General features: G+C 47.1%; 4 protein-coding genes across 8 annotated transcripts; all 4 read right to left on the bottom strand.

The window, feature by feature from the left end:
* Nucleotides 1-2,154: 2,154 nt before the first annotated feature.
* Nucleotides 2,155-5,868, bottom strand: LAMTOR4 (late endosomal/lysosomal adaptor, MAPK and MTOR activator 4). 2 transcript variants are annotated; one of them, XM_053462899.1, is made up of 4 exons: nt 5,784-5,868; nt 4,883-4,963; nt 3,801-3,915; nt 2,155-2,876 (listed from the first exon to the last, which is right to left on the bottom strand). In XM_053462899.1, exons 1-4 carry the CDS (start codon nt 5,784-5,786, stop codon nt 2,779-2,781), a joined length of 297 nt encoding a protein of 98 aa, XP_053318874.1. In that variant the 5' UTR covers nt 5,787-5,868; the 3' UTR covers nt 2,155-2,778. The 2 variants fall into 2 exon arrangements, with proteins under 2 accessions (XP_053318874.1, XP_053318875.1); XM_053462900.1 differs by having other exon boundaries at nt 5,743-5,785.
* Nucleotides 5,869-7,108: 1,240 nt separating this feature from the next.
* On the bottom strand, nt 7,109-11,151 carry LOC128490817 (transmembrane protein 272-like). 2 transcript variants are annotated; one of them, XM_053462897.1, is made up of 5 exons: nt 11,009-11,151; nt 10,085-10,179; nt 9,167-9,217; nt 8,689-8,886; nt 7,109-7,499 (listed from the first exon to the last, which is right to left on the bottom strand). In XM_053462897.1, the coding sequence occupies exons 2-5, from the start codon at nt 10,158-10,160 to the stop codon at nt 7,291-7,293; spliced, it is 534 nt and encodes a 177-aa protein (XP_053318872.1). In that variant the 5' UTR covers nt 10,161-10,179; nt 11,009-11,151; the 3' UTR covers nt 7,109-7,290. The 2 variants fall into 2 exon arrangements, with proteins under 2 accessions (XP_053318872.1, XP_053318873.1); XM_053462898.1 differs by lacking the exon at nt 11,009-11,151 and having other exon boundaries at nt 10,085-10,266.
* Nucleotides 11,152-11,505: 354 nt separating this feature from the next.
* On the bottom strand, nt 11,506-15,369 carry LOC128490816 (transmembrane 4 L6 family member 5-like). Of its 3 annotated transcripts, none has more exons than XM_053462895.1 (5): nt 15,127-15,369; nt 14,253-14,318; nt 13,180-13,343; nt 12,604-12,814; nt 11,506-11,698 (listed from the first exon to the last, which is right to left on the bottom strand). In XM_053462895.1, exons 1-4 carry the CDS (start codon nt 15,307-15,309, stop codon nt 12,622-12,624), a joined length of 606 nt encoding a protein of 201 aa, XP_053318870.1. In that variant the 5' UTR covers nt 15,310-15,369; the 3' UTR covers nt 11,506-11,698; nt 12,604-12,621. The 3 variants fall into 3 exon arrangements, with proteins under 3 accessions (XP_053318870.1, XP_053318869.1, XP_053318868.1); XM_053462894.1 differs by having other exon boundaries at nt 11,506-11,703; nt 12,614-12,814; nt 15,127-15,368; XM_053462893.1 differs by having other exon boundaries at nt 12,614-12,814; nt 15,127-15,367.
* A 1,922-nt stretch (nt 15,370-17,291) lies between these two features.
* On the bottom strand, nt 17,292-20,461 carry LOC128490813 (transmembrane 4 L6 family member 5-like). Its single transcript, XM_053462890.1, has 5 exons — nt 20,228-20,461; nt 19,997-20,062; nt 19,473-19,678; nt 18,461-18,664; nt 17,292-17,764 (listed from the first exon to the last, which is right to left on the bottom strand). Exons 1-5 carry the CDS (start codon nt 20,408-20,410, stop codon nt 17,752-17,754), a joined length of 672 nt encoding a protein of 223 aa, XP_053318865.1. The 5' UTR covers nt 20,411-20,461; the 3' UTR covers nt 17,292-17,751.
* Between the last annotated feature and the right edge of the window lie 4,381 nt (nt 20,462-24,842).

Below are 24,842 nucleotides of genomic sequence, written 5' to 3'. Positions count from 1 at the left end.
TGTAGAGATGCCAGTTGGCTAATTAATGGTTCACGAGGTGAGTCCCCGGGAGGATCAAGTGACCCAACCACAGGTAGATGGGCCAAGGCTTAGGACCACCAGACTAGAAGCCTTCAGAGAGGTCCAAGTGACCCAACCACAGGTAGATGGGCCAAGGCTTAGGACCACCAGACTAGAAGCCTTCAGAGAAGATCAAGTGACCCAACCACAGGTATATGGGCCAAGGCTTAGGACCACCAGCCTAGAAGTGTTGAGAGAGGTCCAAGTGACCCAACCAAAGCTAGATGGGCCAAGGCTTAGGACCACCAGCCTAGAAGCCTTCAGAGAGGTCCAAGTGACCCAACCACAGGTAGATAGGCCAAGGCTTAGGACCACCAGCCTAGAAGCCTTCAGAGAAGATAGAGTGACCCAACCACAGGTAGCTGGGCCAAGGCTTAGAACCACCAACATATGAGCGTTCAGAGAGGTCCAGGTTTATTGTCCCTTTGTTGGTGTTCTCCTTGGATTTAAATACAGATTTTGTTACTGGCGAGCCAATGACGCCCAGCGCAGACTCCGAGCAACCAAAACTGTACATTTACGTGCCATTCTCTTAGAGCCGAAACTCCGAGTCCTGTTGGCGTCACCGCTGTCCCCGGTGCTGTTATTTAAAAAAAAATAAGAGTATGGGGCCAAAAAAAAAATCAGTAATTAAAACCATGGAATGTGGACAAAATACTGTTAAATTAACCCTTTTTTAATGTTTTATTGCTACTAGCCGTCCAACGGTACTTCATGGTCCAACAGAGACTTATTTCAGGCTGGTAGCAACGTAGTGACCTTAAAGGGACGGTCACTGGAGAACGGACCGGTTACACCGGTTAAGGGGTCAGTCTCACCGGGGAACGACCCAAATGCGTTGCCCCCGCCCGCTCGCAGGAGCCGTGGCTTTAAAGTACGGTTCGATGGCGTCTCGAATGGTTTTTGTTTTCATTTTCTTCCTGGCTATCACTGGAAAGACGCGACACTTGAACGATACCCGCACACTGTATTATTTGCCAATACCTGAAGCCAATATTCCTGCCAATACTTGAGTGCTTTCTGTAACCCCTCCCCCCTCCCCCAATAACAAAACAATGCCGGCACTGGATTTTAAGATTGTTTTTTTTTTTAATATATGTGTATTTAGTGTCCGATGGTTCATTCTGTGTTTTGTCCAAAGCACTTTATGTTTTATTCAATGCTTCTAATTTATTTTGAACAAAAAAAAGGAAAATGTTTGCGGCGCACGGATTGTGAAAGGAGCCGCGTATGTTCACGATGTATATAATTATTGAATACATTCTGCTGCCAAAAAAATGAATCTTTTCAGCTTATTTAGTCTCATAATTACCGTCTGTCTCGTACGCCCTTACTAGCGTGATTACGGCTGTGCGTCTTTCCGCCTTCATATAGATCTCTTTCTAATACATCTGATAAGGGATCCACATTACGGGGTTTCTAGGAGGATGACATAGGGCGACGCACAGATCTTTTACTAGGAGGAAGAAGTAGGGCGACACACGGATCTTTCACTAGAAGGATGAAGTAGGGCGACACTCTGATCTTTGCCTAGGGGGAATAAGTAGGGCGACGCACAGATTTCTTCTGAGGTGGAACAGGGGGAATAAGTAGGGCGACGCACAGATTTCTTCTGAGGTGGTCTAGGGGGAAGAAGTAGGGCGATGTACGGATAATTTACTAGGTGGTCTAGGAGGAAAAAGTAGGGTAACACACGGATCTTTTACTAGGCGGCCTAGGAGGAAGCATTAGGGCGACGCACAGATTTCTTCTGAGGTGGGCTAGGGGGAAGAAGTAGGGCAACGCACAGATTCTATTTACAGGTGAAAGTTGGCCAGCCTCATAATCACGATGTGGGTGTCAAAGGGTTAACAGAAGTCATCCCTCAGGCTCCATCGCTGTCTCTGCTGGGAACAGGGCAAGAACACTTTAACCCACGCCTGTTCACTCCGGGGCTTATACAGTGATGGGGGATTTAAACACGCATGGAATAGGCACACGGCTCCTGAATCTAAGACGAGACCAACGACTGATTAACGTCTGAGTCTTCACAGCAGGAAGAACGGGGGACCAGATGCATATTCTTACGTGAACAAAGAGAGCAAAATCCACACATCAGGTGTTGCGTATAATTTTATCTTATGTACAGAAACATCAAAATATTACAGCAAAGAAGCAGCAGCCTTTAATTCCATTTCTGCTGAGCATGATGGGTAATGTAGTCCACACAAGTTTGCCACCAAGGTGCAGTGCAGCGCAATGCGCATCCCTACAGACACAATTGGTACATGCCGTGATATACGCACACCCCTGGAACATCCTCGGTACGGTGGCCTGGAAGCTATACCCTATATTTCCATGGTCAGGAGGGGCGGAGCCAAGGCCTAGAAGGCTGGTCTAGCTAAGAAGGGGCAGGACTGGAAAGGCAATGAGGCTAAAATACTACACCCCCCCCAGGGTGGGGTTCTAGAGCGGTGCTGCAGACATTCTTATCAATACTCCAATGTGCCAGACCTCTGCTTTCTGATTGGCTGCTCGATGTTTTATTGCTGCTTCAGGGTTTGGGTAAGGGGTGGGGTGGCAGGTTTAGTAGCCATGGATGGGATAATACTTTTCCTCACGCTTCTACGGGGCGTTTTTTTTGTTACTGTAGCGAACGAGTCTCCTTTAAGTTGGAATTTTTTCCCAGAGTCCAGAGGATCTGAAGCCATGACGGGCGCAGGTTCCGGGGCTCCGGGGCTAGACGCTTACTGGTTCCCGAACGACGTTCTGCCGTTTCACCACGTAAATCTTCTGTCCGGAAATGGTGACGAAGAAGGTGTGCTCCCCAAAAACGACTGGAGACGACAGGCAAAAGAACAGGAGATTGGCAACAAATATGTAAACATAATATAAATGAGAGGTTTTGGTTATATGAATTGGCCAAAGCATAATTAAGCTCACCCGCCACGTCAAGGCACACTCTCAATAGGGTGAGAACCTACTCTCCCCTCCTACATAGTGGGCACACAAAGCAGTTTATACTGCTACCAAAAACATGCTTACACCTGTTTGGTAGGCCTCATATTACACATTTGTATTATTTGAGCCTGTGACTAGCTTAGCGCACCGACATTTTTTCTTTTCCCTGTTTGCACATATTTGAGGTTGTTGGCTCCTCATCAGTCTGGTTGCAGCTTGCTGTCCAGGGGTTAATAGGGAGGAGGTTTAATTGCACCTCCCCCAACACATTAATAAGGTTTTGGTAGCCGTATAAACTGCTTTGTGTGCCCACTATGTAGGAGGTGAGAGTAGGTTCTCACCCTATTGAGAGTGTGCCTTGACGTGGCGGGTGAGCTTAATTATGCTTTGGCCAATTCATATAACCAAAACCTCTCATTTATATTATGTTTATATATTTGTTGCCAACTTTATTAGGGTGAGAAGCGCAGACAGTTTTTGTTTTTTGTATACATTGTACAGCCAATACACTGTTTCTTGCAGCATGCTTACACCTGTTTGGTAGGCCTCGTATTATACATTTGTATTATTTGAGCCTGAGACTAGCTTAGCGCACCGACATTTTTTCTTTTCCCTGTTAAAAGAACAGGAGATACAGCGTGAGGCTGGGGGGCAATTAGACCCGACCCGCGCGTCCACCGTGGCAAATCCCTGCCCCGATGCAAAGCTGCTCCCTGCCTTTAACGGCCCTCCACTGACTAGAATGAGACGCCCCATCCTCTCCCTGCTCTTCTTTCCCTTTCCCTCCCGCATTTACTCACCACTCATTCGTTTGAACGGTAGCTGGTCCCCCATTCTGTGTAAGCTGCAGGCGGTGGCCACCATCTCTCTGATCACGCCGGCAAGACGCTCGTCATTTTCTAGGTCCCCCGCGCTCTGCAAAAGACACCAAAGTCGGATCAATTTAATAAAATAATAAAAAAAAGGCACCAGTAGAAGTATTGGGGTGCAAGGCCACCTCAACAGAGACTAATGCCATCAATGGTCACGTGACTGATGCCGCCTTCCATAGAGATTTTACACAGGTCCGGGAGACGCACAATGCACCATATTTACAAAGAAAATCTATGCTACAGAGGGCCACATGTGCCACAATCAGCAAGAACATTCTATCAGCTATTGCCATGGCGACTGCACCAGACTTGGCATTAACAAGACCATTCTGTTTACTGTTTTAAGTTGGAAGCCCCGTAATGTGGAACCCCCCAAAAAAGTTCGGCTAAAAGATGTAACACTAGGGCACGTAGGTGTGATATTTAAAAGTGCTTTGTTGCCTTATTATTGAATGGAGAAAAAGGTGGTAATACTTAGGACAGCCTTCCAGCAGAAGTGGTAGAGGGTAATACAGAGAGGAGATTTAAACATGCGCGGGACAGGGTCTGGGTCTTTATAGCAGGAGAAACAGGGGGGCCGGTTAGGGCCGATCAGATGGCAGATTCTATGTTAAGATGACAGGCAGTCATGTGATATCTAAGACCAGCCCCTGCAGGGTTATAAAAGTCAGGTAAAGTCTTGTGCATATAGGAGCAGGCATTCTATGGATTACCGTAAAGCACAGAATAAATGCTCAGCGGGGAGAATTTTACAGCATAGAGAAATGCAGATTACATAGAAGCAGAATAACAATTACTTATTGATTCATATATCGCCTTCATAGTCCACAGCATTGTACAATGGGTAATAATGCATTACAATACAACTTGGCCTAAACAACAAGTTGTAAGGAGGGTCCTGCTCAAAGGAGCTCACATTCTAGAAGGTAAAGTGGGAATTGGAGCCTAGAAAGGACTATGGAAATGGTAGGGGCTAGCGGATGAGCCGTGGGAGTCAGGGGGTTAATTACCGCCAGCACGCCATCTTCGCTGATTACCAGGTAACCCATTTGATCGGGGATCCGCTCCAGGCCCTGCGTCAGCGTCGAAGTCTGCGGGGAGCGGACAGACATACGCGATTAATAAAACGTATAAATAATATATAAAATATATATTCATTAACTTGCCCTGATTTGGAAACGACCCGATATATTCCGAGGACTTTTATGTTTTTCAGGATTTTCTTTTTTTTACCTTACAAATTCCTCGCTAACAAAAACACTTAAATCACAAAAGATTAACTCCTTAGAGTCAAGTAAAAAAAAAAAAAAAGTATATATTTTTATATATAATAATCGTGGGACTTGCGACCCAGCGCCCTCCTACAGCTCTGTCTCTCCAGCTCACGATGAGAATGAGCCAGAGCGGCGCTTACAGGCAGCCAATCAGGGGCATTAGACGGCCCCTATAATGTTATCATTACATAGAACTTATCTGCATTCTACCCCATAAAGTCGCACCCGCGCTCAGCATCATACATGTACGACACACACACTCACCGCATATGCTTTATGGGCTGTATGTATATATATTTTTTTTTTAAAAAGTAGTTCTGATGCAGTTATAAAAGTTTTCATCCCCATAACAACACATGCAGTGAACCAATCAGCAGTCCCATGTCCATGGTTGCTATGGTTATAACACCAATTTCACAGCTCCGCAGCAGAATCCCTTTTTAATACGTAACTCAGGTAGGAGCGAAGCATTTAATGCCCAGGACACACAAACACCGTTAATATGGCTCCCTATAGCATGTCTGCCCGCAGGTGTACATCAACGAGCAAGGCCTGGTGCGCACGAACCAAGCTCCCTGTTAGTAGCGCCCCCTGACCTGGCCCCTGCTGGCACCCGTACACAACCACCAGCTCTCACCATTGTAGCTCCTTCTGCTGTCAGCTGCTTTCCCTCGCCCCGCTTCCTGTTCCTCCTTTCCCCTCGCTTCCTATAGGCTCTTCGAGTCGTCAGTCACAACATGGGCATTTCGTATGAGCGATGGAAATGCCACTCAATGTTTAGCCACGCCCACCTCGGTTGGCAGCCCAACGTTCATGTGACTTTCTTTTGAGTCGCAAAACCTTCACGTGACTCTCAGTTGATTCGTCCGAAAACGTGTCAGTCCTCCGCTCCATCTGCCGAGCGGCTTTCTAATTGGCTGATTACTATTCAAAGGCCAAAAGCCCGCCCATATAGTTAAAAGCATTTATTTGATCCAAGATTAATTCATGGGATGGCGTGCGTCAGATAACACCTTTTTCTCATGCCTCCAAAGTGCCCCTGTTCATTGTGACCAGTCCTGTTTTGGCATCTTAATCACTGTTGTTATAATGCGCTAAAAAAGTTTTAAAAGTAAATGATATTCTGATAACATCGCATTAAAAGGGATTGTAGCCTTGGCTTCTGAGTTGCATAAGGCATACCTCCCAAGTGTCCCTGTTCAGTTTGACCAGTACCTCTTTGTGACCCAAACCCCTTTTTCTCCTCTGGTGCCCCTCTTTTTAGTTTTTTTTTTTTTTTATGGTGAAGCGATATTTCCTTTGCTGGAAGATGTACGGGGAGGCCTCCTTACCCACACAACATGAATATTGTTTAGAAACTTCTTTATTGCTGTTATAAAATTGTTCTTAAAGTTTTTACTATATACATGTTATTCGGCCCGCGCATGATGGAGCTGGAGCCGCAGCTTATCCTTAAAACGGGGATAGATGTATCCGAGGTTATGGGAAGTATGTCTGAGATACAGAATGAAATCATCAGGAATAGAGATCTCAACATCCGCGGCATGAAGGAGAAAAGAGGGAGAGAAGAGAGACGGGAAAGGGAGAGAGACGGGGAGAGAAGAGAGAGAGGGAATAGGAGAGAAGAGAAAGAGGGTATAGGGAGAGAAGAGAGAGAGAGTATGGGAGAGAGACGGGGAGAGAAGAGAGGATGGGAGAGAGGCAGAGAAGAGAGAGAGAGGACAGGAGGGAGATAGAGGGGATGGGAGAGAAGAGAGAGGGTGTATGGGAGAGAGAGACAGGGGGGAGAGAGGACAGGCGGGAGAGAGAGACATTTAACTATATAAAGGGATTTTACAAAGTACAGGAGGGAAGTTTATTTCAATGAAGAAGAAATGTTACAACAAGAGGCCATAATGTATATTATTATTATTAACTATACATCATACAGGGTCAGCTCAGCCCTTCTTTCAGGAGAAGCTCATGGTTTAGTGAATACGCCGATCTATGTTCTAGCTGTGAGACGCGGTTCACAGAAGAAGCGAGTGAAATGCCGTGGGAAAGATGGCCAATGTGGTGACCGTGAGGAGAAGGCCTCTCCAGGCTCCTTGGAGGATGTTTGCACCACCAGGGAAAGGGAGACACCTTGTTGGGTAGAGAGACACCTAGTCTGTTTGAGACCTCGAGCTAAGAGAAGACTTCAGGACACAGAGACAGATGAAGAGGCACAGGAAGGCGATGATGATGAGGAGGAAGCACATGTGGAAGAACGTGGTGATCCAGAAGGCGTAGAGATAGAGGATGCGGTTACACCATTTGGGGTCTCCTGCCGAGTCCCAGGGCTCTGAGTACAGAGAATAGATCCACACGTTACCTGCCAGAGAGAGAGAAAGAGGGGCGACTTTAATACAGATGTGACTCCCAGCACTCCCTCGCCAGTGACTCCCAGCCACCCACTCCCAGCACTCCCTCGCCAGTGACTCCCAGCCACCCACTCCCAGCACTCCCTCCCCAGTGACTCCCAGCCACCCACTCCCAGCTCTCCCTCCGCAGTGACTCCCAGCCACCCACTCCCAGCACTCCCTCCGCAGTGACTCCCAGCCACCCACTCCCAGCACTCCCTCCGCAGTGACTCCCAGCCACCCACTCCCAGCACTCCCTCGCCAGTGACTCCCAGCCACCCACTCCCAGCACTCCCTCCCCAGTGACTCCCAGCCACCCACTCCCAGCTCTCCCTCCGCAGTGACTCCCAGCCACCCACTCCCAGCACTCCCTCCGCAGTGACTCCCAGCCACCCACTCCCAGCACTCCCTCCGCAGTGACTCCCAGCCACCCACTCCCAGCACTCCCTCCGCAGTGACTCCCAGCCACCCACTCCCAGCACTCCTTCCCCAGTGACTCCCAGCCACCCACTCCCAGCACTCCCTCCACAGTGACTCCCAGCCACTCACTCCCAGCACTCCCTCGCCAGTGACTCCCAGCCACCCACTCCCAGCACTCCCTCCGCAGTGACTCCCAGCCACCCACTCCCAGCACTCCCTCCGCAGTGACTCCCAGCCACCCACTCCCAGCACTCCCTCCGCAGTGACTCCCAGCCACCCACTCCCAGCACTCCTTCCCCAGTGACTCCCAGCCACCCACTCCCAGCACTCCCTCCGCAGTGACTCCCAGCCACCCACTCCCAGCACTCCCTCCGCAGTGACTCCCAGCCACCCACTCCCAGCACTCCCTCCGCAGTGACTCCCAGCCACCCACTCCCAGCACTCCTTCCCCAGTGACTCCCAGCCACCCACTCCCAGCACTCCCTCCGCAGTGACTCCCAGCCACCCACTCCCAGCACTCCCTCCCCAGTGACTCCCAGCACTCCCTCGCCAGTGACTCCCAGCCACCCACTCCCAGCTCTCCCTCCCCAGTGACTCCCAGCCACCCACTCCCAGCACTCCCTCCGCAGTGACTCCCAGCACTCTCTGCTCTCTTACACCAAGTACTCCCTCCACATTCACTCCCAGCACTCCCAGCTCTATTATTCCTAGACCCGGTTCTCTCTGCTGAGTGTCTCTCACCTGCGATGAAGAAGGCGAAGAGGAATAGGGCGAGAGCTCCCTGTGCGCAGAGAAGCCCCAGAGTGGTTCGCGGGGGGTCTCTCCCATCCCCACAGGGGAGGCAGGTGAGCGAGAGGAGCAGCAGGGACCCCACTCCCAAAACAATGAGGTAATAGGGAATCAGACGCTGGCCTGGGCAGCCATTTATATAGACGGAACCTGCGGGAGAGACGGCTTAATCAGAATAAAGCGTAGCGGCCCCTTTGCGTCTCCCAAACCTATATACATTAAACAGTGTCACCCGATATGCTAGTTTTGCCACCTTTTGCCACATATCGGCTTTACATTTGAACCAAATATCCACAAAGCCAGAATCGGCTTCCAGATCTTGAGATCATTTTTGGGCTCTTTATAAAATAATCACATTGCAGGCCGGGGGTGGGGAGGGGGTAAGAACAGCGGTGGGAAGGGGGAAAGATGACAGGGGTATGAAACTTACCCAAAACGATATTTGCAATATTAATCCCAGCCAGTACAGACTTCACGGCCACTGCAGAGACAGACAGGAGACACCAAGAGACAATGAGAGGTCCTGCTTCCTGTCTATACAGAGACACCCCAACATTTCCAATGGACGCTTTTATTGTGTCTGTTAAGGGCCACAATGGACACCAGATCCCCCTGTCTTCATCTTCTGAGGTCACACTCCCCGATCATATATGCGACCCCTTCCTTCCCTCCTCGGCACGAAGGCCTGCAGGAGGACTGGATCTTCTTGGTCCTTCTCTGCCGAGAAAGGACCAATGGAGTCGTCCAGGGACGGGCGACAGCCGCAAGGGCATACTCGTCAAAGGATTCGACTACATCCATTGGCGGATCTTTGGGGGCAATTGGGCAATTGCCCCATCCGTGAAAGGCGGTGGCATGCTCAAGAAGTAGGAATAAAGAGGTAAATCCCAACTCCCAGGCTTACCTCTTTATGTCCCTGTGGTAGTATTGCTCAGGCTGAGGAAAGCGAGTTGCATATGTGTGTGTGGGTATGTTATTAGTGTTAGCGTGAGTGTCTGTGTGCGTGTGGGTTAGTGTTGAGTTGTTGGTTGTGTTAATGTGAGTGTCTGTGTTGCTGTTTCTATACACATTATTGGGGCTTTTAGGGCTGTAGAACCCTTGCGATCCCCTCATACCCAGCAAACATTGCGAGCTCCTAGAAAAGAGGGGCATCACTTCTCCTGGGAGGCTGCTCCACTTGTCTACCACCCTCTCTGTAAAGTAAAACGTCCTTCCATTCCATCTAAGCCTCTGACTCTCCAGTTTTAGATTACGGCCTCTTGTTCAAACATTTTAAAATACACTTTCCTCCTTTATGGATTGAAATGTTTCTATGGAGGTTCTAGAGGTTCTGCTGATAGACACTCACCTGACAGCGGCTTTGACAGGAAGGGGCTCTGAATCGCTTGGAGGAGAGGGGTGTAAGGGTTGTCACTCTCTTCCATGTCACTTAGAGGCAATTGTCTGAAGTCGAGAAAATATGAAGACGTAAATGTTGTCACAATCTAGAACTCTCTGGAAGTGGATTTGAAATGGATCCTAAGATCAGAATTCAAACCAACCACATAGTGCCAACTTTGAAAAGTGATGTTATCACCATGGCAACCAATTTGATGGTCTAGTCGACAGGGACACTCTATTGGTTGCTATGGTGCTATCCCTGGGATGTACTTGTGTTGGACGCTCTAGGGATGGAATCCTGGGATACAGCTGAATACTAAACTGAAACACTCTAGAACTGTAATAGGGAATGCAAGATTGACACTCTAGAACCGGAAAGAGAAAGACAGCTCTGTCAGCACAGGCGGAGAATACAGTGTTGACACTCTGGAACTGTAATAGTTTCATTTATTTGTATAGCACCAGCAGATGCCATAGCGCTGTGAAATTCGACAATAACATTGACACACGTTAAGGCGTACTAGGACAGGGAGAGAACAGGGCTCCGTTCTTGTGAGCTTGCAATCTATTAGGAGGTTAAGGGGGAACAAGATGGGTGGACTGTTTGGGGGAGGATGATGTCATTGTAGTGCGGGTGATGAGAAGATTTGGGTATAAGGAGGAAAGCTTCTCCAAAAAGGTGTGAGAACAATGTTAACGAGCGGATCTGGAGTTGTCGGACACGGAGATCACAGTCTAGTTCTATAAGAGAGGACACAAAGACGTAGAGGCGGCCTTCTAGAACATGATTGGACCAGGTCAGAGCACTTTAGGCCGGGAATAGGATGACACGGAACTTGGCCTGCCAGCCGGGCACAGACTCAGGATTAGCACCCACGGGCTCTGTACTCACCCCGGTTCAGCTCACCGTTCCGGACGCTTCCTTTCCTTCTTGAGAGACTGGCAGACCACAGAGACAGCATCTGACCCGTCACTTCCCCTAAAGCTCGTGACACCGATAGCGATCAGCACAGCCGAGCTGTAAGCCGAGGCTCTGGCTTCTGAGTTTGTGGTCTGGCTGCTCTAGAGCTTCAGTTACTGTGAGCTGCGCAGGGTGTGACAGGACGGCGCTATACATAAAAATAAGGAGAAATCTGTTTCACGCCTTCCAGACCTCCATTCACTGCTCCCACCATAAGCAAAATATACGTATAAGAAACCCGCAGTGTGTGTATAACACGAGAGCAGCCATCTTGATGTCTCGTTTTGGGGATCTATTGATTATTCCTCCCCGCTAGGCTCTTTTCACAGCGAGGTTGGTAAACAGAAAGCAGCGATAGGATGGGAAAGTGAACAGGGAGGAGAATGTTTCTTTATTTTAACCTTTATTCAAAGCATGAACCATTTACTAAATTTACAATGTTTTATTTTTTATTTTTTTGTCAATTAAATAAATAACTTTCCTATAAAATGACTTTCGACCAATCACGTTTAGTTTGCAAACACGGAAAAGAAAGGGGTGAAGATCATTGCGTCGTCCCCAAATTTCGGAATGATAGGAGCGGTCAGTCTGTAGGTCAGGATTTCTTTCCTCGCTGGGTTGCTTATCTGTAAAAAACCCCCAAAAACCCAAAAAACGAAAAAAAAAGCATTTCAATTTGTCCCTTTAAGCCCCGGAAGGGGTATTATAAATTTTTCGGCCTCGTATCGAGTTAGAACTCTGACCCCCAACCCCGTCACACCCAAACCGTGATTATCTATCATGACAAGGTCTTCTCTATGAATGATTAGGACTCTATAAATAAGTCTACTTTGCCCCATTTTTTTTTAAAGCCCACCATCTTCCCCGAGACCCCAATATTCTCAGTATGCCTCATATTTTAATAAATGCCACCCCTTCTTCCCCCAAGGCCTCCCACACCAGAAATGTTTCCAAGGGCGTTCAGAATGTTAGCCCTATCCAGTTATGTTAGTGGTGGGCCGTTGACAGAATAGGGTGGCATTTTCTGGAGGGGAGGGTGCGGACCACCCGCGGTCCATGCCTCTCAGATTAAAACATCCCCCAGTCCCACAGGCCTACTTTAAAAAAGACAATGCATCTGCATTCAAGGTAGGGCTGTTGGGGTAGTACACCAGTATGAGAGGGTAGGTGCCCTTCAGGAAAGGATAGGCCCCATACAGCTGTACAGGCCCTTGGAAGGAGACGTTCCCAAGTGCCTCTTGTTCTGTGTCCCAGAAGGACGACTTACAAAAACATCTATGGGCTCTATGGAGTTTCCAAGGTGGAAACTTGAAGGTCATGACTTTGTTAATCTTTACAGCTTCATCGTGGCCCATCTTGAACATCTTCAGGGCACTTTCCACGGATCTCCTTCCAAGTTCCACTGGGCCATTCAAAAAGTGACACATTGAATAACCAATGGGAATTCAGGGTATTACTATCCCTTTCCTATTCATTTTCGGCACCACCTCGTGGTATCTAGCTAGCGTTAGCGGTCTACAGCCAACCTTCACTCACCCTTCGGATTACATCTTGTTCCGACAGGTCCCACAGATACAGCCAAACAGGCCGTTAATCATTTGACTGAGGCACAGGACGACTTGGATGGCGCTGGCAGCCACGATGGTGGAAAATAAGATAACGTTAAACTCGACTACCCCAGTTGGTTCAACGCAACGTGTCCAAGATACCCTATTATACAGATAACTGCTGTCCAGGCTGGTGGGAGACAGGAGAGAGAGGAAGATAAGAGAGATGTTTTAGGATTCCTGTCAGGTTTATAGAACATCATAATTACTACAGGACAAGTAGTCGATGCATGGAAGGGTATTTGAGAAAACAGGTCTGGGTCTCTAAACCAAACCCGATCTTCCCTATGTAGTATTAAGGAGACCCTGTCACCCAGATTGGCAATATGGCAGGCACATTCATCCATGACAAAAGCTCCAAACATTCAATCCAATGGAATACTCCCAATACTCCAACAGGTTCCAACCATGCATGGAGCTCTAGTTGGCCAAGCTCAACCGGCTCATTTCTCAATGGGTTTGTGTCTTTCTTAATAAGGCGAGACCCATACTCACTCCACAAATTCTTTTTCCATTTTGAAAGGGATGGCCCACTCCACCCGTCCATTGATGAACTGATAGAGACAGCGCGGACCGTTAACCAATCCCAGCAGAGAGACTATGAATCCGTAGACAGCACCGCACACTCCTAGCCCAGCTAATATGATCGAGATAAACATCTAGAGAGAGAGAACGGAGTCATGGTCAGTAATAAGACTTTGTCTTGATAACCAGTTGACGTCCCACTTTCTTCAGGGTATTCTTGACAATGAGATCTGCCCCACTATCTCGGCAGTCGGTTCTCCAAGGGGCAATCGACCAGTCAGCAACGTTCAACCAGTTTTCAGGTCCAACTTTTCAAACTGTAGGAGGGTGAGGGGGTGAACCGGTTTTGGTTAAGGAGGGCTGAAGCTAAATGTGGAGAACATGAAACTAAACTAGAAGATAAGGAAGAGAGTCTCCTACGAGGAAGGGGAAAGGAGGCAGAGAGCCAACTGATGTAGAACAAGGGGCAAATAAACCGGGAAGGAAGGAGGAAGAGGTGCTGTGATGTGAAGCAGGGGTGCAAAGTAACAGGTCAAGGAAGACAGTGGAATGAAGCGGGAGCATGGTGGGCTGGCAAGGTGGTGAGGACTGACACCTAGACATCTCTGTTTGGAAGATCTTGGGCCAACTCTAAAAGCCTAGCTTTGTGGTTTACTTGCAATCCCACATGTGACCACAAGGGCACCAGCCACCAGAACTTACATCCTGAATGGATCCTTTTTGTGCTTCCTTTTGGTGAACGTGCTCTGGACAGGACCACGTTGTCTGGAGGAAATATGTTTTGGGCCACTAAAGTACAGGGGCTTTGGATAGGGTTTCCCCTGGGGTAAAAGGTACTCTCCCCCCCCCCCCGATGGAGAGACATAGGGAGAAGGAACAAAGGGGGTAGATGCAAACAACATTGCAGATTTGCCCCATTCGTTACTTTGGCTCAACGTGTGGGGGGGGGGGGCTATATATCAACCTCCAAAGAGGGCCATAGTCATTTATGGGATAGCTTTCTGTCTACGACCGTAATAAAAACACCCCACAATAGAACTTACCCCACACCGGTTGTTGCATTTGCCCCGGCGTCCCGTGCACTGGATATAGATCGCAGGAACCAAAACCTATAGGAGATGCATAAAAAAAAAGATGAATTATCTATACGGCCCATGCCGGCCCCAGCGGAGACTGTTGCCATGACGTCTCTTAGCACAAAGTAAATGAATGTACCTCTAGCCAGGGGTATATTTATGCTGCAAACTACCCTCAGCCTGGCCCAGCACCCTCAGCCATCCACATGATGTCACATCCCTGCATTCCAGTACCAATAAAGCTCAACCAGCCTAATGGGCAGTAGTGCTGGTAGATACTTACCAGCTGTCCCAATTTCTTCAGGATAGTCCTGACATTAAGATGCCATAAAAATCGCGTCCTTTTTTTTAAATCAATTTCTTCCATTATTATTATTATTATTTAGTTATGTTTTTGCTTTCCTCTTAGCGGCTCAGAACAAAACCTATTTGGGTACATTTCCGTGCTTTTAACTCTATGATGAGCACCCGCAATAAATTAACCCCTCACAGGCATACTTAAATGGTGTTCTACCTCCTGAGCCAATTTTAACCCCATTATAACTAATGCAGCCTTAGAAACATCTTTCACTTCACTCTTGAATGCCCAAAACGTTTTTTTTTACGGGAACACCTAATTGTCATGTGACACAAAAATAGCAGGCACTGATTGGTTGTCGCCAAAGAAACTGAAACGAGCTTCCAAAAAAAGTTTAATGTGCTTGTTCTTAGTTGATTAAACCTTCAGTGGAAAGAGAAAAAATCCAAGATCAGCCGCCAATCATGCTAAAGGATAGAAGTAATAGGCAGAGGTCCACTTTTTCCTCCCCATGATTTCTCCACTTTTTATATTTTTGCTTACCATGACTCCGTTTCCCATCAGACCCCCAAGATATAGGACCTCGGGCGTGAGCTTCTCGCTTGGATTTTGAATTGCGTCCAAAGTCCATCCCGGGAAAAACAGTAGAATGTTACAGATGATGCAGATGACGCAGAAGGGGTACAGGGACACCCCGATAAACTTGGCACAGTGCCCCGTACACATGGTCAGAAAAGATGGAAGGGAGAGAGGGGACTGCGGTGAAACGGAGAGAAAAGCAGAAAATGAGACTGGGAGACGGCGCGAATTATCCGAGCTCCGGGCAAAGAGAGCGCAGCAGAGACGATGTCAGAGGCGAGACTGACGGGAGCGTTTCAGGAAATGAGAGACACTTAAAAGACCGTCGTGGAGACCGCTCCCATGCTATAGGACGGTGTGGAGTTTGGACCCGGGATTCCAAGAGCAGAGATAATAGACGTGCCGGCCCTGTGTAATGCATAGTGAAAAAGGGACAGTTTAATGTGTCTGACAGCCTCGCTAAATGGGGAAAGCAATGTGCTGGCAGCCAATCAGTGGCAGGAAAGCGCTCCCATTGGAGCTGCCTGGCGGGTAAGAACATCACATGCAAGTAGTCGCTTGAGGCTGAACACATCTCCTCCATCACAAAGGGGAGACCAGGGAGATTTAAGGGACCTCTCAGCTGTTATATACATTAAATGGTTAAATATCTTTAAACCTATACATTAGAAGAAGCTCCCGGGGGTTGGCGGAGCGGAGTCAGCGAGTACACAGGCTACCCGGAGTTTTCCCTCCTCTGTGGGAGTGGCTTCGTGAGGGGTTGGGTCTAGCTGTCCAAGGGGCGTGGTTACTCATGTGTTGGGCTGGGCTAGCTATAGATGAGGGAGGGGAGCGGGTGTGGCTTCCTGTAGACTCAGGGAAGCAACACTTCACCCGGAGACTCGAGGTCAGAACCAGAAAGGGACGCGTACCTACTTCCCAGGGACGGCCTTAGGGGTGTGCGACCTGTGCGACCGCACAGGGCGCCATGGTTGCAGGGGCGCCTGACCGGGACTTAGATTAAAGCATCGTTTTTTTTTTTTTTGTTTTTTTTTTAAACTTTATTTAACATCATTGATGTTAAATAAAGTTTAAAAAAAAAAAACGATGCTTTAATCTAAGTCCCGGTCAGGGGCGCCGAGCGGTTGCTCGTGAAGTTCTCGGCAACCGCTCGGCGCCCCTTACTCTCCGTGACTCCGTCGCGGTGCCAGCATCTCATGTTGAGCGCCGGACTATACCGGCGCTCAACATGAAATGCCGGCAGAGCGAGAAGACGGATGCCTCCCGCTCTTACCGCAGGACTCCGGCAACAAGGTAAGTGGGGGGGGGTAGTTTGAAGGGGCAGAGGGGGGGGGTTAGTTTGAAGGGGCAGAGGGGGGGTAGTTTGAAGGGGCAGAGGGGGGTAGTTTGAAGGGGCAGAGGGGGGGGTAGTTTGAAGGGGCAGAGGGGGGGTAGTTTGAAGGGGCAGAGGGGAGGGGTAGTTTGAAGGGGTAGAGGGGAGGGGTAGTTTGAGGGGGGGTAGTTTGAAGGGGCAGAGAGGGGGGGTAGTGAGGGGGGGCAGAGAGGGGGGTAGTGAGGGGGGGCGCCAGAGGAGTAGTCCGCACAGGGCGCCACAACGCCTAAGGCCGGCTCTGCTACTTCCCTACCCCATGTGTACATTCTTGCGTTCCTCGTACCCACTTTCTGTTCCCCCTGTCCGTCTCTCCCATATCCATCATGCATACTCCCCAAGTGTCCTTGTTTAGTCTGGCCAGTCCCTCTTTTGGACCCACAACCCTGTGTTTCCTCCCCTGATGCCCCTCTTCTCTATGAGCTTGGAATGTTTGCTGGGTATGAGGGGATCGCAGGGTTCTACAGCACAAAAAGCCCCGATAATGTGTATAGAATGGATTTATTAATTAAACGGTGTAAATAAAATACATTATTTTGCTTCTAAACGCCTTATTCTCCGACATAAATAATGATTTATCACAGCTTGGGGCCATACGTGGGGAATTTGATCTGGATGACTGGCGTCACATTTTCTTTTATAATATTTGATTATTATGGTATATAATTGAATGCTTTATTTGATATAACATATATATATATATATATATGTATAATGTATACAAAAGGGGAAGCACCAACAAGAAATGATAGTCTAAGGCTTAGATGTAATGCAAGGAAGTTTTATTTTACTGAGAGGGTGGTAGATAAGTGGAACAGCCTCCCAGCTGAGGTGGTAGAGGGTAATACAGTGTGGGAATTTAAACACGCACGGGATAGGCATACGGCTCCTGAATCTAAGACGAGAGCAACGGCTGATTAAGGAAAAAAGGGCAGATTAAACGGGCCGAACGGGTCTGTTCTGCCGTCAAATGATATGTTTTCGGAAACACGTTGAAAAAACATATTTAATGTGCATTTATTGGCACGTCTGATTTTCTGTTAGACGTAGAATGTCTCGGACTATTTCTGATCAGGTTGTCATGGAAGAATCCGCGGGTTTGGCTCTTCTCGTGCACAGAAAGGGTTAACCATTGCTTGGTACAGAAAGACGTCCACTTTGGATCTTTAAAGCCGCCGTCCTGCCGCCGCCGCCAGGGGATCCGCCAGGGGATGGGGCCGTCAGAGCTTTAATCTGAACCGAAAGAAAAAGGGTTACATTAACCGGGTCTTAATTCCATGGCAACGCGAAAACAGGAAAAAAAAGGGATTTTTTTTACGTAAATCATACGATTTTTTTAATCTAAACAAGGAATTTGTGTGTTTTGTTTAAAAATAAGCGTCGCTGATTAAGAGAAGGCGTAAAGAATGGTAAATAATTATCCAGCGATCCTTAAAGGGGACAGTTTAATGTCCCCCCCCCGATGCAATCGGAAATGTAAAGGGACCCCTCGGTGGTCACATGTATTAAAGCGTCGCTTTAACTCTAGACTTGGGCACCAGGGGGCTCTTCGTGTTCGTCTTCGGCCCCCCAAAAAATCTTCGGATTCCGCTAATATTCGCCCGTTCCTGTCTTCTCTTCGGGCGAATATCCGTGGATATTCGTCTTGTTGTTTTTTTTCTTCGTTTTTTCCGTTTTTTATAAGGGGTTAATGCGGGGTTAACGCGTACCGCAGCAGCTCTGGCGCCAGGAGTTTAAATGTCCGGATGAGCAACTCTATTGGTCGCCAGCAGGGGGCTCGTCTGCCATCAACCAATGGTTAAGGAGTCGGGGGGTCTGTCTAGTAGATCGGGGATCAGATAACAGAGCGAGGACTCATCCAATACATCCATAATCCCGAAGCCATCAGAGATGCAGTCACCATGGCAACATCACGTCACGTCTACTCACTCTTTCTTTTCCTCGTCCTCCTCGCGGCGGCACGTCCCACAGATACATCCGAACAGGCCGTTCAGCATCTGTATAAAGCACAGGACGACTTCGACGCCGCCGGCGGCCAGCTGGATGGAGAACAGGATGACATTGAACTCCACCACATTTGGTGGCTCCTCACAGATGCTCCAGAGCTCATGGTGGAACAGGTAGCTTTCATTACTGCAAGAAGACAGGGGACACAATGGGTTAACCACGTTCCGTGCCATTATACGCTATGGAAGTTGGGTTGATCCAAACCAGTAGTCTCCAGTTTAATTTTAATTAAGTTTTTTTTTTTCATTAAAGGCGGGGTAATGTCAAATGTGTAACAAATGGAACTTGACTTAAATCCACACGGGGGGTGTAAGCTGGAAATCAATTATCCCATTAATCCATTAACCCCCAAAATTGCAAATTTCAGATCAACTCTTCTTGACTTATTCAAAAATGACACTTTATAGTAGATTATAGCACTTTGTGCAATTCATTCCTCCGCCACTAGAGGCCGCTGGTTACACAGTGACACTTTTATATATTACGGTAATATATATTAAAATATCAAATTCTTATATGTTTTATGATGTATGAGGGAGTGCCGTGCTGCTCAACGAGTTGATTATTAAACTCCATCCAAACGTGCAGGCTTCCATTTGGATAATACACGGTCCAGGACCCCATTTTTTGTTTGTAAATGATTTTTTTCTATCGTTCGGGAGATTCTAACGAGTAGCCGTCCAATGCTAATTCCCGAAATGCCTTGTATTTAGTCGTTTTTAGATGCATCAACTTAAATGCCCATTAATATTTGAGTTAGTTTTCCAGTTGTAGCGTGTGAGATGTGTTGTTCAATTGATATAACCATTTAGTTCAACTGGTAACTCATTTTTTAGTGAATTAACTCCAATGCATTTGAAAGGAGAGAAGAGGCGTTCCATTTGCGCATGTGACTAGGATATAAAATCCAACCCTAACTGGATTTAATTCTTACTTGATTTGTTCCAGAGGCCTCTCAAAAGGTCGACCCCAAATAAGCGAATGAGTGGCGCTCTCATTCCCGTGAGTGACAGCTGTCGCACCGAGCGTGGATGGGTCATACAGACAGACAGGCCCTCGGAACAATCCAACGACTGACATGACGAGACAGAACAGGGAGCCGGTGAGTCCTATAGCAGCAAAAAGGATGGACAGGAACATCTAGGGAGATAGGAAGTTCAAACTATCAAAGACACGTACTAGACCCAACAACTAGAACATCCTGCTTGAATCCCAACGCGCGGAACCTAGAACTCGGAAACGGAACTCTAAGCGCCAACATTCTATTCAATTAACATTCTAAAATTTGTAATTGTTTTTTTAACCCACACACATTTTCAAATTATGGTAATTACAGTACTTTTTTTGACCAGGGGAATACATTTTGTTCTCCAAGATGGTGGCCAAGTCATTGGCTGGCCAATGGTGCTCAGGAGCACTGCTTTTGGGGACCTGGACAACAGTAAAAACGCTTCTCACCCCAACTCTGCTACTGCAGCAGCCTTTCCTTCCAGTCGCCTGAATGTGAATAGCCGGAATTAGGACCTAGAACGGAGACAGACGAGACGGTCAGTGCCTGGGGCAAGAGGTAGATGACAGAAGGTCATTTCTAGAAAGAAAGTGACCATTCCTGGTACTGTGTTGATTATGTTTAGTGTTGATTTATAGAGGTAATTATTTGAGGGGTGATAGGAGGAGTGAGGGTCTTACCAGGATGCCACCTCCGATGATCCCGGCCAGATTCCTGACTTCAGCGGAGATCTGCTCTCCTGGATATTTTGACGGCTCCGTGCTCCATCCCGGAAAGAACAGGATAGCGTTGGCGGCAATGCAGATGAGTGACAAGGGGTACAGGGACACCCCGATGGCCTGGGAACACTTGCCGGTGCACATGTTGGAGAAGGAGGTGGTGCAGGGATTGGAAGTAAAGCCCAGCAAGGTCCTATATATATATACCACCCAGCAGATAAGAGGTTTCTCCGTCGCGAGGCACTGGAGTTTGGACTTATGTCACGCGGCGAGATAACAGCACATCCCACGTATAATAATATACCAGAGGATGCATTAGATAGAGAGGTGATGGAATTTCAGATGGAATTCTACATTAAAAAAAAAGTTCGCGCAGAATGACATCATAACGAGGTCAACTGTGGCTCAAGGACTCCTTTTGACACCATGTGCTATTTAATAACAATGAGGTCAACTGTATGTGAGAGACAAAAAAACCCACCAGCCAAGTATTGATGGAGAACAATGAACCACCGCTTTTTGAAAATGTTAATCTTATTTTTTTGTAAATATTGTGGTCTCGGTTGATTGGCTGGAATTAAAATCCCGATATGACTGTGGACTCTATAGCGGAGCTGCAATGAGCTTCAGCTCATTAGATCTACTGGAGCAAATCTCCCAACTTCTACCCCCAGCGAATCGGGATGTGTGTATGGGGGGAGGGGGGATAAAGCTTGGGAGGTAGAGTGTCACTCAAACTGGCAGCACTACTGAGCATGTGCAAAATTCTGCCCATGTGCAGCATGCAGTCTTTGGTGTAAAAGAAAAAATGTCGGTGCGCTAAGCTAGTCACAGGCTCAAATACAAATGTATAATACGAGGCCTACCAAACAGGTGTAAGCATGCTGTAAGAAGCGCAGACAGTTTTTGTTTTTTGTATACATTGTACAGCCAATACACTGTTTCTTGCAGCATGCTTACACCTGTTTGGTAGGCCTCGTATTATACATTTGTATTATTTGAGCCTGTGACTAGCTTAGCGCACTGACATTTTTTCTTTTCCCTGTTTGCACATATTTGAGGTTGTTGGCTCCTCATCAGTCTGGTTGCAGCTTGCTGTCCAGGGGTTAATAGGGAGGAGGTTTAATTGCACCTCCCCCACACATTAATAAGGTTTTGGTAGCCGTATAAACTGCTTTGTGTGCCCACTATGTAGGAGGTAAGAGTAGGGTCTCACCCTATTGAGAGTGTGCCTTGACGTGGCGGGTGAGCTTAATTATGCTTTGGCCAATTCATATAACCAAAACCTCTCATTTATATTATGTTTATATATTTGTTGCCAACTTTATTAGGGTAAGAAGCGCAGACAGTTTTTGTTTTTTGCAGTCTTTGGTGTCCCAGACGTTGGAGAATGAAACCAGGATCATGGGATAGCATTTCAGAAACCTTCTGTCCCCAAGAGCTCTACCTCTGTCCTGAAAAGCAAAGTAGAGCTCGGTGGGACAGTTTCTGGACTGTCCTGCGCAAAGCAGGACAGTTGGGAGGCATGCTGAAGGTATGTATACCATATTCCAGGAGATGTGTTCAGCAGGTGGGTCAAGAAAGCTCAACATGGGCCACTAGACAGCAAACATTTAAAGGAGACCTCTCAGCAGTCACATGATATGACGGCTGAGTGTCCCTTTAACCCCGCGTTAATCGCTTGGTGATAAATGCTTCATTATAGGAGTCATATACTTGACAGCCACACTCATGTGACAAAGATTTTAGTCCGGATAGGGAAAGGTCAGAAGTGTGTAAAAGCATGTTATTCCTCCCCGCTCAGGGCCCTGATCTCCGACCAGAAATGAATGCTTTGCATAAGGTTTAGTTGGGCTGTAAATATACATTACATAGAAACACGGAATTTGCTGTTAAGACTCGGATCTTAATCAGTCGTTGGTCTCGTCTTAGATTCAGGAGACATATATCTATCGCCATGCATGTTTAAATCCCCTCACTGGATCAGCATCTACCACTTCTGCTGGGAGGCTGCTCCACATAATGGAAATCAATCCTTTAATAGGGGTTGTAGTGTGGTATTTCAAGCCAAGGCTGGGGAACCCAAGAAGCTGTCTGTGGCAGTTTTGACCCCAGAAATTGTCCCAGATATATGTAAGTTCTGTATATTTGACTCCTTCCAGGGTTACAAATACAGCCTCCCAGCAGAAGTGGGTGAGGGTATTAAACATGCATGGGACAGGCATACGGCTCCTGAATCTACGACGAGACCGACGACTGATTAAGGTTTGAGTCTTTACAGCAGGAAAAATAATAATTTTGATGTCCCGGGATTAGTTATTTGGGTCACACACTGTCACAGTAATACCTGTGATGTCCAGTAGAGGTCGCTATTGCATCATAATTAAAATACGATTATTTTTTTTTTTAATGGGAAACTTTCCAGTGACTTCAACATTAACATAAAATCTCACATTACCGGTACGTATCAGCAGCCCGACTGTGAAGTTACAGCACATCAAATAAACAAAAGAACAGAAATATGTGATAAATTCCACTGGGGCAGCGTCAGTGATATGGAGAGGCGTCTTATTTACATGCTGGATGAGAGTGATAGGAGGAAAGAGAGATGAATATGCAATATACTATATTTAACCCCTTAATGACAATGCCCATACATGTACGGGCTCAAAATGCATTGTTTTCAATGGGTTTAGGGACCTCCCATTGCCCTTAAGGGGTTAATTATGGAGAATCTATTGTCAACAAAGTAATATAAACCTGTGATCATAGGGCAAATGCAAAAGGGCCACCAAAGTAACCTGTTGTTGGTCCAGTGTGGTCCCTCTGCCGGAGGAGAGAGGCTCGGCTGTGCTCGTCCGTATCTGGGAGATTAACCCATACCTGGTCAATCCCTGATTATTGTCATTTAGCTCAACTGGTTCTAGGTCCCCCCCCCCCCCCTTCCAGATAAAGTGACTTCATTGTGAGTTAATAGATTTGTTGGTAAATACCGAAGGGTTGGGAAAGAGATCATTTTAAGTTGGTGGATCCTCCCGGTAAATGTTAGAGCTGAGCAAGATCTGATGTCCCCAGTTCCTGATACAATCGTCATCTCAAGATTACTCAACTCATTTGTCCCACTCTAACCCAAAAGTTCGTGCCACCGTCCAAGAGAGTCACACACAGCTCGGTCCTCGCCCCAAGCTGCTAAGGTCCGTAGCAGGTCCCACAGCCTAGAGTCTTCTCCAACTATACAGCCATACTTGGGAGCCGCGGGTCACCGTGGAGAACCTCCGAGTCGCAACAATGGCGTCCAAGAGAGTCACACACAGCTCGGTCCTCGCCCCAAGCTGCTAAGGTCCGTAGCAGGTCCCACAGCCTAGAGTCTTCTCCAACTATACAGCCATACTTGGGAGCCGCGGGTCACCGTGGAGAACCTCCGAGTCGCAACAATGGCGTTGAGGACCTCACCGCCAACCTCTGCTCCTACCTCTTTCACCACTCACTGACGTCAGCAGACCACGCACTATCCCTGGCATACCCCTCTTTTAAGGATTCTGGTGCTCGGTGCTACATGGAGAGTGCAAAGGAGAACCTTTGAGCCGGGTGTGGTGGGAAGTTGGGACTTCTAATCCCCTGGAGAATCATCTAGCCTCTTGTCAAATCAATGATAAAACCTTACGTTGAATATATAGTGCAATTCTGGGACAATATGGAACTACAAAGTGCAAAGGAGGGTAACAAAATTAATAAGGGGGATTGGAAGATTTTATGAAGAGAAACTAAAAGTTGCATCTATATACGCTAGAAAAATGGCATCTTAGAGGTATAAATAATGCGCGGGGCCGATATAAAGCTGTCCAGGGACCTGATCGTTAACAGAAATATACAAAGAACAGGAGTCATCCTCTGAGACGGGAAGAGCGCAGGTTTCATGGACGACAAAGGAAGGGATTCTTTACAGTGAGGGCAGTAAAGGTACGGAATCCACTGCCGAGAGAGAGAGAGGGGGTTCTATCAGATACAATGGATGCCTTCAAAAAGGGTAAAAGCAGGACATACAGAGCTATACACGATAGAATAAAATTAAACATTATTGATTTAGAAGAAAAGGAGAAATCTTTTGGAGTCAAGAAGGGATCTTTCCCCCTAAGGAGGAAATTTTGAAAAATAGCTTAATTTGGGGTTTTTTGCCTACTTTTTGGATCAAAAGCTGGAAGGATCGATAAAAGGGTTCAAGTTTATGGAGAACCTTCAACCTAAATTACTATTTCACTTTGTTACAATGTTTTTTCCCCCTAAGAAAACCTTATTGGTGATGAGTTATTAAGGTTTAAATGTTTTTTTGCCCTGATTCAGGAGATTAATTATTTAAAACATCTATAAAAAAAATTAATTTACTTTAAAAACAGCTTTTGATATACTATTAAAAAACCTTTCTGCTCTGATAAATCCACTTTCAGGATAGATCAGTAGCATTAGCAATGTAAATAATGATCAGTTCTACTATTTTGTAAGAAAACGTTAACTGCAGTAAACAAAACCCCTGTAAACTTCCACGTAAAATAATTAAAAAATCATTTTTTTCCAACTA

Source organism: Spea bombifrons, chromosome 4, assembly GCF_027358695.1.
Source record: "Spea bombifrons isolate aSpeBom1 chromosome 4, aSpeBom1.2.pri, whole genome shotgun sequence".
Taxonomy (NCBI): Eukaryota; Metazoa; Chordata; class Amphibia; order Anura; family Pelobatidae; genus Spea; species Spea bombifrons.
The sequence above is the reverse complement of the archived record's forward strand: the minus strand, read 5'-3'. Positions and strand labels throughout refer to the sequence as shown.